We start from the raw sequence: 20,631 nt of genomic DNA on the forward strand, positions 1-20,631 counted from the left end.
TGTTTACAAAGTCTAGAATTTACTTACAGAAGAGCTGATGTTCTGAGTTGGGGGGGGGTGGCACAAGATGTCAAGTATTCTGGCATCATTCTCTTAAGAGAAAACATTTCACTTTATTCTGATATTTTCTTTTTTTTAAAAGATTTTATTTATTTATTTGACAGAGAGAGATCACAAGTAGGCAGAGAGGCAGGCAGAGAGAGTGAGAGGGAAGCAGGCTCCCTGCCAATCAGAGAGCCCGACGTGGGACTGGATCCCAGGACCCTGAGATCATGACCTGAGCAGAAGGCAGCGGCCCAAACCACTCAGCCACCCAGGCGCCCTATTCTGATATTTTCTTAAATATACATACCAGGATAAAGTAATCCTCCCTCTCCCCATAAACATATTAGCTGATTTTATTGCACTGAATTAAGTATGGCTCTATAAATATAGTATTTACAAATATTTCAAGTATTACAAATATGGCCAATTATTTTAAATTGTCAAATCCACAAGGTAAATATCTATCATCTATACAGTGTGTGATTTTGGCTATCAACAGTTTAATAAATAGAGCAGTGAAATATTACTCATAGTCAAACAACTTCATATTTGAACTCAGCAGCTAACTTTATTTCTATTTAAGTATCTAGTGAGACAGCAAATCTGCAATATCTCTGACTATTCAGGTCGTTCCACCTTTGGTAAATTATCCTATTAATTACACTGGGGGGGGGTTCTATTTTCTGGATCCATTAAGCTTTTCTTGACCAGATATGTACAGAAATTCCTTTGCCTGCAGTCCCTAGCTGATATGATGGATGATATCTAAGCAGCCTACGAAATGTTAACTTTCAGATTTTTTTTCCTATTCTAAACTTTCTGATGACACAGAAAACCAGTGAAAGGAAACATCAGAAACTGAACATCATCTAGTGTTATTAGTTCAGTTCAGGTACTTAAAGAGTCCAGATGTTGTCATCTGGTACTGTCAAAGGATCCCAAGCAAATACTTAACTTCCATAACTTTCACGGCACTTTCAAGTCCCACTCCTTGGACTCTCCTCCCACTCTCAAATTTGTGTGCCAATTCATGTTCTTGAAGACCAGGGAAAATTACATTTCTTCTGTCTTGGAGGTAGATGCATAGAAAAACATCAGATGTCAGTCATCTTAAAATCCTCTGGGAAGAGGCTCAGAAATGTCTATCTCTTGTGTCTTCTACTTTTATTTTCCCAATCCGTTAGGAAGTTTTGAGACGGAAAGATGCCTGAATCCCAAAGGCATAAGCGTGACGCTGTGCTATTCCTAAGAACCCCATTAACTCCCACTAGAAAGGAGAGTGATGTGAACTGTTTCCCAGTGCAACTTTCTGTAAGCCCCTTACACAAGCACAAGAGGTGGAATGGGAAGGGGTCAAAGGAGGAGGAGAGAAAAGGGAGGGGGGAGAGACTCACAGCTCCTACCAGTTCCTCGGTCAGACACAACGTAACCAGGAGCAGCCACAACCTGAAAACAGGAGGGAGTGTGAGTTAACATGGGCTCTCAAGGCTCTGGGGTCCTACGTCTGGCCATAATCCCCGACCCCTTTTGGCTGCCTGCCCCCCACCCCTTCCTCTACAATGACATAAGTACAAGTATAGTCTCAGTTCTGCAAAGTAGCTCAAAGTAGGAAAGAGGGAGGGGAGCACAGGGCAGCAACAGCTCACCCAGGGTGCATGCTTGCGGCTTCTCCAGAGCTGGGTCCCGGGAGACAGCTAAGCGGCTCCACAGCCCGGGCTCATCAGGGCTCTGCTGATGTTTGGCGGCTGCTTCCTTAATCAGGAGGACGGGTAGGGGGGCGAAGTAGCTCACTTCGGAAGAAACTAAACTCAGTTTCTAGGTAAGAAGTGCCCCAAAGGGAAACAGCCAGCGGTGCCCGCTACAACTTGCAGCACTCGAAAGATAGTTCCATACACCAGAAGAGGAAGGAATGGAGGGGAAAGGGGCGGGGCTGCCTGCTGTCAATCATCCCCCCCTACCTTGGGCAGCCAGGCGTCTTTCTCACTTTCAGACACCTCTGCACATAACATTCCCACGCATCTCCATACCTTCACGCGCAGGGTCATAGAGACCTATACACTAAGATCTAAGCAATTATGCAGCGTACACTTCCATAAACCACTGTTAACTCTTACACATAAATAGATTTAGGGCACAGGACTCCTAAAGATTCGCCCCAAAGTGTCATTGCACACTCGCCCAAGTGCATATAACACTCATTCTGATTGTCTACTAAACTCTTGGGGTGTGGTGGTAGTGGTTGTTTCTGGAGTTGTAAATCTACCCAAAACTGAGTAGAACCTAAGGATGAGTGGGCCCCCATGAATAGGTCCAAAGCCTTGCAAGACTCTCAAGTGGCAAATTCTAAGGGTCTGAGATAACAGAAATGTTCTGAAGAAATCTTGAGCAAATCCCCGAAAGACCCTCCAAGGAGTCCACACAAAATATTTTCTGGGCCTGTTGGTTACTTAACAAATCTATAGATCAGGATTACCAAAGCAATGCTCAAGTCTACTTTATTTCGGAAACATCTATTCTACTGCCATTAACTCTACATCAATGTTTCCAATTAGGTGTTTGTGTTAGTTTTAAAGAAAACAGCACGAAAGTTATTTAATTTCCTGTATTGAATCCTTCGGAAACACAATCGCAATGAGTTTCTATACCTTTTATATTATTCAATATAAAAGGTAAAAATTATAGCATTTAGCAATGCTATAATAAAAAGATATGACTGTATTACAATAACATCCAACCATATAATAATTACTAATACCTACTGAATGCTCCTCAATCTTAGATGTTTAAACACGCGTAAAAGCTTCATGTAAGTAGATTCATTTTCCTAATTCTTCGGTTGTAAGAATATATTTAATTATATAAATATATATATATACACAGTTCTAATATTTTTCACATATTTTATCGTACGTAGACACCTTCCTGCGAGCAGGTGGAAGGCAAACAACTCCAGCTGACCAGGGAGCAGCGACCAAAATTTGTTTCTAACCATTAACAATAAAAATCTCAGTTTCCTCTAAGATCCATCCGCTAAAAAAGTAGTCCCAGCTCAGGTCTATTTGTAATTGGCTTTGGGGCTCTCACCAATGAGAGTGGAACTGGGCAGGGAAGAGTAATACCAACGGAAGGTGCAAGTGAACGAATAGAAAAGCTTCCCGGTTGGGCTCATGGCGCTCAGCCAACTGGTCTGGAAGTTTCCCTCCCCCAAATAACTGAGCGTCACTCCCTCGCAGGTTGCTGGTGCAGTCTGAAGCGGTGGCGGAGTGATCCTCAAATTCCCCAGTGCTGGCGGGGAGGGGGCGGTGCGGGAGGAGACTGGGACGAAAGTTGAGCCGTGGGACTTGCAGGAGGAAAAAGTTTGCAAGTCCAGACAGAAGGGAAAAGTGCTCCCAAGAGACGGGCTTTGGGGAGGGGAGGGGGGAGGGAAGAAGAGCTTCTCTCTCTTTTCCCCCCCATCCCCTCCACTCTTAAAAAGCTTCCTCCTCACCTAAGCTGAGGGGCACGCTTGGGACTCCCTCGCTGTCCCTCTCCGCCTCTAGTTCTCTCCCCATAAACTCAAGATTATGTCAGTTGTTCAGAGCTAGCCAGGGATTTTGTGCGGGTGCTGAAGGAACTGCGGGAGCCGGAGAAGAATGAAACTGCGTGGAGTCAGCCGGGTTGGCGGCTTGTTCTTACTGGCCCTGAGTCTTTGGGGGCAGCCTGCAGAGGCTGCGGTAAGTCCTTCCTTCTACCCCCCACTCCCCTCCCCGCAACACCAGTCATCTCACTCTCGGGCAGAAATTACTTTTTGTCCCTTTACCTTCCTTCCTCCTCGGCCTTGGCTAAGGGCATTCCAGTCTGCCCTCACTTGCTTAGGAAGAAACATTATTTACAACGTTGGTAACTCAAGCCTTCTCCAGCCCAGGGGAGAGGTTTATGTTTAAAAATAGGGCTGCTGGCTTCCCTACAGCTAGCTGCTCTCGGTGGTGGTGGTGGGGGAGGTGTGTGTGTGTGTGTGTGTGTGTGTGTGCAGAGCCAACCCGGGGTGGGGGATGCACGTTAATAGCTCACTAGGCTCTGGAGGGTCTTTGAAACTTTTCCTTCGCACCCTCCGTCCTCGGATTGTTTCCTTTGCCTGCCCGCTAACCTTTACACTAGTTGCACCCAGCCCACGCACTCTTTTAAACCTGGTCTGTAGTTGAATATTTTGCCTTTTCTATATCCAGCTTCCATCAAAGTGCTGAGCGCGCCCAGGAAGTGCTTCCCTTTTGCCCCTTCCTTAGGCCACATGAACTTGCCCTCACCTCTGGCCACTAAAGCCCTTGTAGAGACCTTGTCCCCCTTTTGACGTCCTTACGGCAAGCGCTCAGGTAACACACTGAAGAAGGAGGTAAAGATGGATGGCTTCAGGCTTCGGGTCTTCTCTGAGTTGTGTTTTATTTTTGTTTGTTTTTAAGTTCTGGGTTTTTGCTTGTTTACTTTAAAAAAAAAAAGTCTTACTGAGGAACCTAAACAAATCGAAAATATGCCCGTCACCTATTTAAAGGAAAATAATTCTTTTTTCAAAGGAGAGTGAGTATTCTGGTTTAAAGGACAGAGGAGGATGCACCTGTGCAATGACAGAGCAGAAGGTTCCACTCAGTTTTAGGAATGTAGAATTAAAACCCCAGTATATCTCCTAGAAGGATCTCTGGGTAGTCCCAACCACTGTCTTTCTGGGGATGAGGCAGATGTAAAGGAATGAATGGCTTTGTTAAAGGAAATGTTCTCCAGCCTGAAGCCCATCATCCTTCAATTCGCTTAACCTTGAAAGAATTAAGTATGCGACAAATTATTTAAAAATTACATTCGAGTGATCTTAATGGGTGGTTTTAAAAACACTTTAATGTGAGATCATGGCTTAGGCCTTCCGTGGTTGAGTGACATCAATTCGTGATATATGCAGCTGCTGTGTTATGGCTTATCTGGGTCCACGTTTAAGTTAGCTGTCTGGTTTCTCTATACACTCTGCATACCTCAGATTACATTGTCCTTTTATCCTCCAGAAAATGTGTACTCAAGGTATGAAAACTAACTTTCACATTACTCTAAGTACAATGTAATTATGATAGCGAGTCTTCTGAAAAACCATGACTAACCACACTTGTAATTTTTCCTCTGAAAAATTAGAGATGACTTAAAATTGCCTTTTTGATGCAGAGCATCTTAATGGGGTAAGGCTTTGCCACTTACTAGTATTTATAGACCCCTGGATAAAACAGTTGTGTTGTTGATAGTAGTTACTTTTAAAAACATCTCTTGGCGCTTATGGCATTTGGCCCAGGGGCAAAGGTTTTGTGGTGTTTGGTTAAATATTTCAATTTTTTACTTTGATGTTGCTATTAGTAAATGCGCACCTGATATTAGTCATACAGGTATGTATAACAATACATCAATTTGTACTAAAACAATTTATATTAAAAGTGAGATTTCTTTTTATGGTTGACAAAACTTGGGAGGAAGCTTGTTTTCTTGGACTCTCAATGATTGTTCATGAAGTAGTTACAGAAGATACGCAGTTTTTTTCCTTTTTCTTTCTATATAGTTTTAAAAGAACATTTTATATCCTATTTCTCTATCATTAGGACATTGTGCCTCTAATAAAGCCATGAGTTTGTTTTTTCTACTCCACACATCAATATTCTAGGTAGGTGAAATGTTTTAATCATCTCAAAGATATGAATGGTGTCTTCTATCCATATTAGTGCTGGGGATGTTGGTGACCTTCTCCAGAGTAAAATGGATGGTAGTGGGGTTGACTGATTGTTGACTGAAGTAGTCTGGTATTGGGACTTCTATATCAGGAAGAACACTGATACAAGAACTGCTTTAACTTTTCATACTTAAATCATATATCTCTGAAGTCATGCCAAATGGGGATATCATAAATACGTGGAAGATTTTTTTTAGGCAGAGTGTTTATTAGGTGGAAAAGAGTAACCTTAATGCTGAAAAGGTTAACAGTATGAGAAAAAGGCAGGTTTATGTTGCAAAGGTCATTTCTAGTGGTGGAAATAACATATTTTATGTAAAGGTGATCATACCCATACTTACTATCAGTAGGATATGCACTTAGATTTATGGATATGGTGTGTAAGATTGTACTACCCCCCTGCTATACAAATGTTAGTGTTTTTGGGCAGTGGAGTGGATAAGTTTCTCTAATTTAAATATGCTGTCTCTCTTGTGACCAGTGGCAACGACATACTGAGGGTAGTGGTGTCGTTTGTGACCTGGAACAGTTTTTCCTTTGAAGTATACTATGAATTAACTGCTCTGTGGGAAGAATTGTTGACACTGTGATCATAACTTAAATATTTGAGTGTTTACTACGGGCCAAGCATAGTGCTAATATGGCAATGTACATTATCATATTTAGTCTTCGCAACAGACCTAGGAGAGACATATGATTGTTGTCCCTGCTTTAGAGATCAGGAAGCTACAGATCATAGGTTAGGTAACTTCCAAAGAATCACATAGATACTGAGTTGTGGGGCTGGAAATTGCGACAGTTTGACTCCAAATTCTTTACCCTCGATGACTGTACTATAGTACCTCCTTTGTATGTGGTTTATAGAGACTTACTTGCTATTTTGAGTGTTTGGATCTCTGCTACTTTTTTTTTTTTTTTGGTGGGGGAAACACAGGACATGAAATGGAAATGATAATGGGGATTATATCTCTTCCTGCTGATGTTAGGAGAAGTAGCATCTTATAATGGAATCAGCTTTGGACTTACAATAAGAGATCATAACAGTTTGATCTTTGTACATATGTCTACATATAGAGATATAATTTAAAAGCGATCTAGAAGCAATTCTTGTTGAAAGTGTGATTTTGTATTATCACATATAAAAAGTTAGATTTATAAAACAACTATTATTTGTGGTGGATGATTATTTTAAAGAAAGTCTTTATTTTTCTTTTAATTTGTCAGTTTCCATAATAATTTTAAATATGCTAAACTTTTCAGTAGCATGTCTATTATGATTAAACAGGGTATGTTTATATGGTGGCTCTCTGCTTAAATTGCCCAGTTCACTTCTGTTGTTTTTACCAATTTACCTAACCATTGTATCAAATTCTATTTACTCAACTATCTAGATAATTTTAGTTTTGTGTATATATTTATAAATGAGTTTGTCCTTTGTGTAAGAGTGTGTACATTTTTTCTGTGTTTTTATTTTGCTTTTAATGTCTGTATATTCAACACTAGACTCTTGACCTTGTGTTAACCTTGATAATTGACTCATGTTGTGTCTACCAGGTTTATATGCCATAAAGTCACTTTTTTTTCCTTTTGTAATTACAAAGCGAGCTGATCTCATAAAGATGTGTGAGGCGATATTGTGAAACAATGTAAATATCCTGTTTTTCATCGTATTTTTGCCTGCTTAAAAATAGCATCTATTGAGGATTCTGGCCTGAATAATTATTACTGTGATATTTGCCAAATAGTGGTTTTCAGTTTTTAACATTTTCTGTACTTAATAATTGAAATCTAATATAGCAAAGAACTTCACCTCTGTTATTTACTTATTATCCTTTCAGTTACTTATAGCAGTATGGAGTTATGGATATTTGTTTTATTCTATGAGTTATAATGAGTTTTGCTATTTTTACTTTTTTTTTTTAAGATTTTATTTATTTGACAGAGAGAAATCACAAGAGAGGCAGGCAGAGAGAGAGGAAGGGAAGCAGGCTCTCCGCTGAGCAGAGAGCCCGATGCGGGACTCGATTCCAGGACCCTGAGATCATGACCTGAGCTGAAGGCAGCGGCCTAACCCACTGAGCCACCCAGGCGCCCCTGCTATTTTTACTTTTATTTTTGCTGAAATTACCCCTGATTTGGCCAATGGGAGCTTCTTCCACTTGGCTTCTGTGTCCTTTTAGTGTGTCCCTGCCGTTTTTGAGCATTCCCTTACATTCTGGTACTATAAGATGTTCCAACCTCATTTTTTCTACTTTCACTGCCCCAACCCTGGAATCAGCCATTTTTCTAGGGAGCCCTGATGCTTTCTAGGGAGCCCTGATGCTTTTTATTGGATAATGGTATTTATTTATTTATTTATTTACTTTTGGATAATGGTATTTAGAAGTCAAGGTCTGGTTGCCTGGTGTGCTCATGACTATTGAAGTGTCGTTGGTTCTATGCCTTCTCGGCAGACAAAACTAAGGAATAGATGTATATATACACAGATGTACATCTGCATATTTATCTATCTTTTTTCAATCTCTCTTTGTGTATATTTGTATTAAAAACCATGTATTTGTACTGATATCACTGATTTCCAATCCAAGACCACAAAATAAAAATATTTCTGTGATGTTGTAGAATCTCACTGCTTTCTGGTGTCCCCCCTCAGACATGATTTGTGGGCTTTGGAGAGGTCTTATGCAGAATCTTTAAAAACTTGGCCTCTGGAGTCAGACCTGGAATCTGACTGGTAGATGTGTTACCTTCAACCAAGTGGTAACCTCTAAGCTTTAATTACCTTATTGGCAAAAGGGGATGGGTGGTACCTATGTCACAGGTTGTTTTGAGGATAAAATGAGAAGAGTTATGTAAAGCATTTAGAAAAGTACTTGGCAAATCGTGAATAAATTTAAGATTTCATTGCTGTCATTACAAGTTATTGACTTGTCATTTCTTAATGCATTAACTCTCAAATTTTCTGCCTGATTTTCAAAGTCTGTAGTGATCTTTTCTTCCATCCAACCTTGTTTTTCTTTACGTTTTACAGTACACAGTCTCCATTCTAGTCTAGGTGAGCTTTCATATAATACCTTGAGCACTACATACATATTTTGCCTCTCCATTTTTAAAAAAGGTTTTACTTATTTATTGGATAGAGAGAGCATAAGTAGGCATTAGGGAGAGGGAGAAACAGGCCCTCTGTTGAGCAGAGAGCATGATGTGAGCTCCATCCCGGACGCTGAGACCAGGACCTGAGACAAAGGCAGGTACTTAACTGACTGAGCCACCTGCCCCTTGCCTCTCCATTTTGATTGGAAACCTATGGATCCAAATCTTTGCTCAGTTTCAGCGTGATGTTTATATTCATCCAGCATATATTTGTTCAGCTACTTATAAGTACTTAAGAATTGTACATGTTGTTTTATTTCTACCCTCTTGGATGTGTACTGTTCAAAAAATCATTTTGTGTTAGACACTGTGGATAAAATTAAATAAAATAGACAAGTTTCTTGCCTCCATGGAGTTTACATGCTAGTGAGAATAGTCTTTCTGTGAAACTTTGCCTTACTATTACATATCAATGGTTGATTTTGCTCTTCTTTGAAAATTTTGTAATATTTATCCTCTTCCTATCTAGTATCTAAATGTATTTGGTCTTCTGGGGCATTTTGTTTCATGAGATTTTATCTGGTCTTCCTATTAGATTATAGGCAAGAACTATATATTTGTTCTATATGTAGTTGGTTTACATGTTGGTTTTGTCTAATTTACATGTTGGTTTTGTCTCATAGCAAAAGTAATACATGCTCAGTATTGGAAACTTGAAAATGCAGAAAATTATAAAAAGGAAAATAAAAACATCTCCACGGTTCTATCAACAACATAGAAATAACTTTAATTGTTGTTAATGATTTTCCTCTTTATGTATCTAATCTTTTTTAAAAAAAGTAAATTGGTTAAAATTTTTAAAAAGTTGGGATTACTTCATATACAGTTGTATATATTTTTTTAAAGATTTTATTTATTTGACAGAGAGAGATCACAAGTAGACAGAGAGGCAGGCAGAGAGAGAGAGAGGGAAGCAGGTTCCCTGCTGAGCAGAGAGCCCGATGCGGGACTCATCGATCCCAGGACCCTGAGATCATGACCTGAGCCGAAGGCAGCGGCTTAACCCACTGAGCCACCCAGGCGCCCCTACAGTTGTATATCTTAATGCTTGTTAAGCATTAAGCATTTTCCCATGTTATTAAAATTTTTTGTTTAAGATACTAGTTTTAGGGGCACCTGGTTGGTACAGCTGGTTAAGTGTTCAACTTGAAATTCTCCCTCCTCCCTCTGCCCCTACTGCTCATGTTCTCTCTCAAATAAATAAATAAATCTTAAAAAAACAGATTTATTTATTTATTTGAGAGAGAACATGAGCAGTAGGGGCAGAGGGAGGAGGGAGAATTTCAAGTTGAACACTTAACCAGCTGTACCAACCAGGTGCCCCTAAAACTAGTATCTTAAACAAAAAATTTTAATAACATGGGAAAATGCTTAATGCTTAACAAGCATTAAGATATACAACTGTAGGGGCGCCTGGGTGGCTCAGTGGGTTAAGCCGCTGCCTTCGGCTCAGGTCATGATCTCAGGGGAGGCGAACCATAAGAGACTATGGACTCTGAAAAACAACCTGAGGGTTTTGAAGGGTCAGGGGTGGGAGGTTGGGGGAACAGGTGGTGGGTGATGGGGAGGGCACGTTTTGCATGGAGCACTGGGTGTTGTGCAAAAAGAATGAATACTGTTACGCTGAAAAAAAATAAATAAAAAAAAAAAAAAAAAAAAGTTGGAAAGGTAAAAAAAAAAAAAAAAACAAACATACTAGTTTTAAATGACTGTATATAATTTATATACACCACAATTAAATTACCTATTCACTTTTTTGTTTTTTAAAAATTGTTTAAATTCACATTAGTTCATATGTAGTGTAGTATTAGTTTCAGGGGTAGAATTTAGTGATTCATCAGTTACATATAACACCCACTGCTCATTAGATCAAGTGACCTTCCTAAACCCATCACCCAATTACCCCATCTCTCTACTACATCCCCTCAGTTTGTTCCCTATATTTAAGAGTCTCTATGGTTTACCTCCCCCTCTTTCTTTATCTTATTTTAGTTTTCCTTCTCTTATTCATTTTATAGAATATTTTTAAAGGATTTTTTTAAAGTAATCTCTGTGCCCAGTATGGGGCTTGAACTCACAACCCCAAGATCAAGAATCACATGCTGTACTGACTGAGCTAGCCAGGTGCCCCTATAGAATATATTTTAAAATTTCAAGTTTTGAAAGCCATTGTAAGAAAAACTGCCATGAATAATTCTTATTCCATATTTTGTATTCTTTTATTAGTACTGCTTCCATTATGGGGAATTAGTGGTTTAAAAACCGTTAGTATTTTCAGAGTCTTTAGTACATGCAGTAGACCCTGACATTTAGAAAGGTGATATCAACAGATAAATTTTGATAGTTAACTTTTTTTTAGTGGTTACTATGTTATACCTGTTAGGTAGATAATATTATTCCCATTTTTATGTATAAGGAATCTGAGGCCTACAAGGTAGTTAAATAACTTGACTGAAGTCATGCAGTTAGTAAATAATTGGGCCAAGATTTGAATCAGAATGGTCTGCTTCTAAAACCTGTTCATGAGATTTTCCTCAGTCTGTATTTTCATACATGATAGATAATACAGAAAAATAAAGTCATGTTGAAAAGTTGAATAATTCCCACTGCCCTGTCCATAACCCCTTCCTGTGACTGGTCACTTGACTTTATTTTATTTTATTTTTTTACTTTTTTAAAAAAGATTTTATTTATTTATTTGACAGAGTCACAGGAGAGAGGGAATACAAGCAGGGGGAGTGGGAGAGGAAGAAGCAGGCTTCCTGCCAAGCAGGGAACCTGATGTGGAACTGGATCCCAGGACCCTGGGATATGACTTGAGCAGAAGGCAGACACCCAAGGACTGAGTCACCCAGGCGTCCCTTGACTTGATTTTAAAGATACACTCACGACTGGTCCATCCTTTAATAACTCTTTACTGTAATTGCCTAGGCCATCCATCCTCAAGGGCCTAATTTTAATTTTAATTCTGTAAATCATGTGTTCTTCTGCATTTCTCCCCTGGACAGAAGGCGGAGCCTGCCCTCCAGGAATACCACCCCTTCCACCACCAACCTCCTCCTAGTAATAGCAAGGATATAATATACCTCAAATCCACTGACATTCCCCCTTCCTTAGGAGAGTTGTGGAATGCATCTGAAATGGGAGCCCCTCTGCTCTCCCTTCTCACCCTCATCCCCAGTTACCTACCCCATAGCTGCCTATGATGCTTACAGTTAAATGGCTCTGTCTTTGTCTAGTGCTGTCCCTTGCTTTCATCTTTCCCTTAGTGTTACTCCACGACCTTCCCCCAATTAATTGCTAATATATTTTTCTCACTTTAGGGTGATGCTATTCCCCCCATCTCCTCTTTTAAGAAACAAACTCTTACGTATACGTGGAATTGGAGGTCCCCCATCCATTTTGTACCACTCCCACTTTACCTTCTTGTGTTTCTTCACTAGCTAAGAGACTGTATTGCCTTTATGCCAGCCTTGTAGCTTGTGCAGTTCAAATGTATTCCTCTGTAAAATCACAAACTGTTACATATTATGGCTTTTCCAGGTGGCATTTGAATAGCTGAACTTTAAGCTTCTGAATGATAAAGATCTTCTCTTGCCAAATTACTTTGCAGAATGGTTTTACCAATTATACTCCTATCAGTAGTATATAAGAGTGCCTATGAGAAAACCTTAATAATTTTTTTTTCTATCTAATACAGTGGCTATGGAATTGATGCCCAATTGATTGCCAGTTGGTTGGTTGATTTGGTCCTATCCTCTAATGATTTTCTTTTTAAAATGTAATGATTCCATTATCTCATCCCCTTCTGACAATAGCAACCATGAAACAGAAGTAATTTTTGAAAATATATTCTCTCTAATTAACATTATAAATGAACCACCCAGCCACTTAACTAAATCTTCATTACAAAGATTTGTTTTTAATAGCAGTAATTGTTGAGGTTTTTTGGAGAGGCATCTTTAGTGTGATCTCTGATACATAGGCTTCTTTAATTTTAACAAACCAGATTCTCATTTTATGCATCAATGCTTGAGTTTATTTACCTTCATAATCTATCAAGGTCCAATTGCCCTTTGTTCCTTTAGCAGCTTCTGCTGGCCTTTAACCAAAAGTGTAGTCTGTGATGGTACTTGCTACCCTGATGAAATGAGAACCTTAAATCCCTTGCTATTTGCTAACCGAGGACAACCAAAGGCAAATGTTACAATGAGACAGGCTTTTGCAAAATTCAATTTTTAATTTTTTTTTTAATTTTACTGAATCCAATGTAAGCATTACATTTACTTATTAACTTGGAGACTCATAAGCACTGCTTATGAGCAAGTGCTACTCAGGTTAATGGAATTGGTTTTATGACAGTGAGCACTACAATAAGACTGTAAGAAATTCTATTGGCATTTCCATCATCTTTTAATTCAAATAACATTCCTCCTATATGTTATGAGAACTGGCTGAATTGCTTCCAAATTTTCTTATGGTATATATGACACTAATGGAATACTGAAGGAGATCTTGGAACTTGAGGAGGAAAATGATACCAAGAGTGGGACACTAGGGAAACACTGTTTAGTGTATTCTGCATTTTGGCCTCTCTAGGACTTTGCAAATGGAGGAGAGATCCTTCTCTGTCCATAATCTCACAATCTATTTGATGGAGTAAAATATTTCCTATATGAAAGATAGGCATAATAGTGATAGTGCCTTTTATATCAGATAAGTTCTTTTTTCTGTTACAGGTGGTAGAAAACACTAATTCAGCTCTCTTGACAATAAAGGAAAATTTTAGCTCACTTAACAGGAAGTTTTGAAGTAGAGTATCTCCAAGGTCAATCAGTCCAGCCAAATAATGACCTAGGTTCCTTCTACTTTCTGTTCTGTCATACTCTAGCAGCTTACTCTTAGATTAGTGCCCTTCATACTAGTGGGATGGATGGCTGCTGCAGTTCCAGAGATCACATGCAGACACCACATTGACTAGTAAAAGAAGAGTATGAACTGTTTATTCATTTGTGTCCTCTTTCATCAGCAATGAAAACTTTTTCAGATGTCCCATACCTCCACCCTGAAAACAGCCCTTATATCTCATTGGTTAGAATTGTGTTGTATGTATATATTTATACAAGTACATTGGCAAGTGAAATAGGACCGTAGAAGTAGCTAGACCAGTGATTCAGCACCTCTTGTTTCCAAAGCATGTTGGTTCCTGGAAAGGTTGGAGGGTGAGAAAATCTGTATAAAAGCAAGGTTCTTTTAGGAAGGAAGAAATAGTTCCTGTTTCATGATCTCATGAGCTTGTCCCCAGGATTAGTTGAATTACAGATTTTTAAGAAATTCATGTATTTGTTAAATGTAAGATGTATTAATAAGGAAACTAATGTTTGGTAGAGTTGTACAAATGAAAGATATTGAGTATTTACATAATTATGGACATTTTAGATCTAGAGGGACATTAAAGATATTTTAAGTCAGTGGTTTTCGAAGTGTGGTCTCTGGACCTCTGAGATTCTTAAGATCCTATCAGGAGGAACATGAGGACTATTTTAATAAGAGTATGAAGACATTTTGCCCTTTTCACTTGTTGGGATTTGCACTGATGGTGGGTAAATCTTCTAGTGCAGTGTACCAAATTGTCCTAGTCGTATTCTTCATATACTTAGGGGATAAAAAGCCAATTTTGCTCAAGAATGGTCTTGGTTTAGTATTTTATTAGTTCTTGTCCCTTGAGTCCACATCTTTTTAATATTCTGTATGACAAAATGGGAAGTATACGCAAAACACTTCTGTATATTGAAGTAAGGTCTTTGTTTTCAGGAAAAGCACGTGGGCAGTTGATGGAGTTGTAGGTCGAACTAGCTGATCTTTGAATGGAACACATTTGTATTGAAAGAACAAAGGAGACAAACTATAGTTATTCAGACTTGGGTATTTGGCAAGCATTTTCTTGAAAATGAGCAAAGTGACTCTATTATTTAAAGGAAAACTACTGGCAGTATTTGTTGCCAATAAACAAGTTTGAACTTTTCAAGTAAGAATTAGAACTAGAATTTGAATCTACCACTATGGGCATTACAGCTTCCCAGATCTTAGTCTTTTCTAATGAGATTGTTATATTAATGTATATGATTTTTTGATATTGTATAATGAAATGTGTTAACATTTGGAAGTTGTGCAAATCTCACTGAACTAATATTTTCCAAATGACTAATGCATGATGTTACAATATGCATGGGCAAAAGATCCATTCAGAGGCAAGGCAAGATAGATCAATGAGTTTTAATGTAATTGAGTATGAATAGTTAATTGATGAGGTTTCAGATTCTGTGTTGCAACTAACCTTGGAGTCTACCACTTATAGAGCTTTGGGATAGTATCAGAAAATATCCACAATTACCATAAAAGGCTAGTAAAGTACTCAATTTTCCAAATATATAACTTTATGAAGCCAGATTATCTTCATATATTTCAACCAAAACAACATATTGCAGCAGAATGAATGCAAAAGCAGATAGGAAGATCCAACTATTTAAACCAAAACAACATATTGTGACAGAGTGAATGCAGAAGTGGATATGAGGAAGCTGTCTTCTCTCAAGACAGACATTAAAGAGATTTCCCAAAAAATAAAATAAAATAAAACAATCCAGACAATTCCTCTTCACACTTTTTTGTACTTTTGAAAAATGTAATTAGTTTTCATAAAAATGCATAACATATGTTAACATGTAATGGGTTCATTATTGTCACTTAAGATTTCTTTTTTTTTTTTTTTTTTAAAGATTTTATTTATTTATTTGACAGAGAGAGAGCACAAGTAGACAGAGAGGCAGGCAGAGAGAGAGAGGAAAGCAGGCTTGCCGCCGAGCAGAGAGCCCGATGCGGGACTCGATCCCAGGACCTTGAGACCATGACCCGAGCCGAAGGCAGCGGCTCAACCCACTGAGCCACCCAGGCGCCCCACTTAAGATTTCTTTATTTGAATTTTTCTTAGTTAACATACAGTGCACAGTATTGTCACTTTTAAATGAATGAATGATTATTTTAAATATTACTTAGTTTTATTTTATATGGTATGTATTGATAGATATAACCCACCTAAGCAAAAGCTGTTGGAATCCTCAATGATTTTTATGGGAGTAAAAGGGTCTTGAGACCAAAAAGTTTGAAAACCACTACTCTACAGAGACCAACTCCATCATTTTATAGGAAAGTGAAATGATTAATGAAGGACTCAGCTGTTATGCAGAAGCAGAACAGGAATCTTATTCTAGTTGTCTTTCCAGTATACCACTTTGGTTTAGTGATTGGTAAGCTGTTAATATGATTTTGTAATTTTATTCATCCTGGTAGACACAATTAAACTACTAAATAAAAATGGTGATACTAGATTGTACTTGTGTATCTTTCCTACCATCTTCAGTTCAATTGCCAAGTCGGAAACATTCTCACAGTATAAACCACAGCAGAGGAGACAATGATGAAAAAAGACAATAAGCTAAAGTTAGTTATTTTTAGATACTAAATTGGGAAACCATGACATCAGGATCCTTGTCATATATTTTTTTATTCACCATAGTATATAGACTGGTTCCTTGCATACAGTTGGTTCTCAGTAGCTAATCATTGAATGAATTTTGAACTTGGGGGAAAGTAGATTTAGATAGCACCAGAGACAAGACCTAGAATCAATGGAATGAGTTACAGGAACATTTGGCATCAATAATTTTCTAACAATTAAGATATTTAATAATGGAAATGCCCCATTCTTGAAAGTGCTCAAATAGGGAGTGTATGCTACCTTGTCAGCAATACCCAGGAAGTGTCTTTTAATTCTAAAATTCTATTGTTCTGGTTGTTAGAAGGAAAATTCTTTCTTACTGAGCTCAAATCTGGTTCTCTATCATTTTTAAGCAACATTGAGGTTTAATTGACATACAGTAAAATGCATTTACTTAAAGTATACAATTTGAGAAGTTGTGACCTATGTGAATTCCTGTGAAACCATTGATACATTAAAAATAATGAACACATGGATCACCAGAAAAGATCCCTCCCTTCCTACTTTCATTCCTCACCCCCAAGTAACCACTGATCTTTTTTTTTTTTAATTTGACAGTGAGAGAGATCACAAGTAGGCAGAGAGGCAGGTAAAGAGTAGGAAGCAGGCTCCCTGCTGAGCAGAGAGCCAGATGCAGGGCTCCATCTCAGGGCCCCAAGATCATGACCTGAGCTGAAGGCAGAGGCTTAACCCACTGAGCCTCCCAGGAGCCCCAACCACTGATCTTTCTTACATTTGTCTCATTTTCTAGAGTTTATGTAAATGGAATCATGTAATAGGTACACTTTCTTGTTCTTCTTTCTGTCAGCATTTGAGAGTCATTCATGTTGTGGTATGTATCCACAGGTCATTATTTTCTTGCTATGTAGTATTCTGTCCTATGGATATGCCACTTTATTTTTCTGTTTACCTGTTAATGGACATTGGGTTGTTTCCAGTTTGTGGCTTTTACAGGTAAAGCTGCAATGAACATTTTAATGTTTTCATTTTAACAGTTATTTTATTGAAGTATAATTTTATTGAAGTATAATTTTATTGAAGTATAATTTACAAAAAGGGATATGCACTGATCTTAGGTGATCTTAGGTGAACAGCTCAATTGTTTTTTTTAATTTTTTTTTTTAATAATTGTATACACAGTAACCAATAAGCAAGTCAGGATATAGAACTTTTTTACTACCCCAAACTCCCTCATGCCCCTTCCCTTTCCTTGTCTTTTGTGTCTTCTCTAAGAGATCTTAAACTCCAAGGTTGCAATAATATTTTATGTTTTCTTCTAGAATCTTTATAGTTTCAGATTTTGTCCTTAAGCCCATTATTTTTTCTATTTGGATAACCAGTTATTTCAGTACCATGTATTGAAAAAAAAGCTCCTTTTTTAATTGATTTACTTTGATGGCTTTATTGAAAATGAATGTGTACATACAGGTCTTGGATGGAACTCACTAGTCTGTTCTGTTGATCTTTTTGTATATCCTTATGCCAATATGCTTACTATCTTAATTATTTTGACATTATAATAACTCTTAATTTTTATTTTTTTTTCAAGATTTTACTTATTTTTTTGACAGAGATCACAAGTAGGCAGAGAGGCAGGCAGAGAGGGCCTGGGGGAAGCAGGCTCCCCGCTGAGCAGAGCGCCTGATGTGGGGCTTGATCCCAGGACCCTGAAATCATGAACTGAGTTGAAGACAGAGGCTTAACCTACTGAGCCACTCAGGCGCCCTTATAATAACTCTTTACGTTTTGTAGTGTGACTCTTTTGAATTTGTTCTTTCATGATTGTCATGACAATTGTCTTGGCTACTTATTCCCTATTAGTTTTTTTTTTTTTTTTTTTAAGATTTATTTATTTGACAGACAGAGATTACAAGTAGGCAGAGAGGCAGGCGGAGAGAGAGGAGGAAGCAGGCTCCCAGCTAAGCAGAGAGCCCGATGTGGGGCTCGATCCCAGCACCCCGGGATCATGACCTGAGCTGAAGGCAGAGGCCTTAACCCACTGAGCCACCCAGGCGCCCCCCCTATTAGTTTTATATATTTTAATTTTTTGATCTTTAATATTAAATTTTTATTACTATTTTTTTAGTTTCCTTTTTTATTTCAAGTTTTTAGTTTAATTCCAGTTAGATAGCAAATAGTATAATATTCGTTTCAGGACTAGAATTTAGAGACTCCTTGCTTCCGTGTAACACCCAGTGCTCATTAAAAAAAATTATTTAGATTCAATTAGCCAGTATATAGTACATGATTAATTTCAGATGTAGTATTCAATATTTCATCAGTTGCGTTGCATAGAACATCCAGTGCTCATCACATCCCATGCCTTCCTTAATGCCCATCACCCAGCTACCCTACCTCCCTAATCACCTCCCCTTCTGCAACCCTCAGTTTGTTTCCTATAGTTAAGAGTCTCTCATGGTGTGTCTCCCTCCCTGATGACCTCTCATTCAGTTTTCTCTCCCTTCTCCTATGATCCTCTGCCCTGTTTCTTAAATTCCAATATGACTGAAACCATAGGATAATTGTCTTCCTCTGCTTATTTCACTCGGCAGAATACCCTCCGGTTCCATCCATGCCAATATTAATGATAAGTATTCATCCTTTCTGATGGCTGAGTAATATTCCATTGTGTATATATAGCACAGCTTTATCCATTCATCTGTTGATGGACATCTTGGCTCTTCCCACAGTTTGGCTGTTGTGGACATAGCTGCTATAATCATTGGGGTGCAGGTGCCCCTTTGGATCACTACATTCATCTTTGGGGTAAATACCTAGTAGTGCAATTGTTGGGTAATAGGGTAGCTCTATTTTTAAGTTTTTGAGGGATCTCCATACTGTTTTCCAGAGTGACTGTACAAGCTTGCATTCCCAACAGTGTCTGAAGGTTCCCCTTTCTCCACATCTGCACCAACATTTGTTGTGTCCTGTCTTGTTAATTTTAGCTGTTCTGACTGTTGTGAGGTGGTATCTCATGGTGGTCTTGATTTGTATTTCTCTGATGCTGAGTGATGTGGATCATTTTTTCACATGTCTGTTGGCTATTTGTATGTCTTCTTTGGAGAAATGTCTGTTCATATCTTCTGTCCCCTTCTAGACTGGATCATTTATATTTTGGGTGTTGAGTTTGATAAATTCTTTATAAATCTTGGATACTAGCCCTTTATCTGGTAGGTCATTTGCAAATGTCTTCTCCCATTCTGTAGGTTGCCTTTTAGTTTTGTTGACTAGTTCCTTTTTGATGCAGAAGCTTTTTATTTGAAGAAGTTCCAACAGTTCATTTTTGCTTTTGCTTCCTTTGCCTTTGGAGACGTATCTAGCAAGAAGTTGCCATGGCTGAGGTTGAAGAGGTTGCTGCCTGTGTTCTCCTCTAGGATTTGGACATATTCCTGTCTCACATTTAGGTCTTTCATCCATTTTAGGTTTGTCTTTGTGTATGGTGTAAGATAATGGTCTAGTTTCATTCTTCTACATGTGGCTATCCAATTCTCCCAGCAATTTATTTCCCACAGTTTATTGAAGAGACTGTCCTTTTTCCATTGGATGCTCTTTCCTGCTTTGTCGAAGATTAGTTGACCATAGTATTGAGGGTCCATTTCTGGGTTCTCTCTTCTGTTCCATTGATCTATGTGTCTTTGTGTGTGTGTGTGTGTGTGTGTGTGTGTGTGTGCCAGTACCATACTGTCTTGATGATTACACCTTTGTAATAGAGCTTGAAGTCCACTATTGTGATGCCACTAGCTTTGGTTTTCTTTTCCAGCATTCCTCTGGCTATTTTGTGTCTTTTCTGGTTCCATACAAATTTTAAGATTATTTGTTTCAGCTCTGTGAAAAATGTCAATGGTATTTGATAGGGATTGCATTGAGTGTATAGATTGTGCTGGGTAGCTTAGGCTTTTTAGCCATATTTATTCTTCCAATCCATGAGCTTGGAATGTGTTTCCATTTTGTTATGTTTTCCTCAATTACTTTCATAAGTGTTCTGTAGTTTTTAGAGTACAGATCCTTTACCTCTTTGGTTAGGTTTATTCCTAAGTATCTTAAGGTTTTGGGTGCAATTGTAAATGGGATTGATTCCTTAATTTCTTTCTTCTGTCTCATTGTTAGTGTATAGAAGTGAAGTTGATTTCTGTGCATTGATTTT

At 38.3% G+C, this 20,631-nt stretch overlaps 2 protein-coding genes across 5 annotated transcripts in view; one reads left to right on the forward strand and one right to left on the reverse strand.

Moving 5' to 3' along the window:
- Window positions 1–1,908, reverse strand: part of COL4A6 (collagen type IV alpha 6 chain) — a 282,697-nt gene extending 280,789 nt beyond the window's left edge. For 2 of the 3 annotated variants that reach the window (XM_045996297.1, XM_045996295.1), the window contains exons 1-2: window positions 1,692–1,908; window positions 1,440–1,491 (exon numbers count right to left, since the gene is read on the reverse strand). In XM_045996297.1, the coding sequence (XP_045852253.1) occupies window positions 1,440–1,491; window positions 1,692–1,702 (63 nt within the window). In that variant the 5' untranslated portion in view covers window positions 1,703–1,908. The remainder of the gene's footprint in view (window positions 1–1,439; window positions 1,492–1,691) is intronic. The other variant, XM_045996296.1, reaches the window with a different exon arrangement.
- A 1,462-nt stretch (window positions 1,909–3,370) lies between these two features.
- The window catches only part of COL4A5 (collagen type IV alpha 5 chain), a 250,423-nt gene continuing 233,162 nt past the window's right edge, over window positions 3,371–20,631 (forward strand). For both annotated transcript variants that reach the window (XM_045995411.1, XM_045995412.1), the window contains exon 1: window positions 3,371–3,758. In XM_045995411.1, coding sequence (XP_045851367.1) covers window positions 3,678–3,758 — 81 coding nt within the window. In that variant the 5' untranslated portion in view covers window positions 3,371–3,677. The remainder of the gene's footprint in view (window positions 3,759–20,631) is intronic.

Source organism: Meles meles, chromosome X (genome assembly GCF_922984935.1).
Source record: "Meles meles chromosome X, mMelMel3.1 paternal haplotype, whole genome shotgun sequence".
NCBI lineage: Eukaryota > Metazoa > Chordata > Mammalia > Carnivora > Mustelidae > Meles > Meles meles.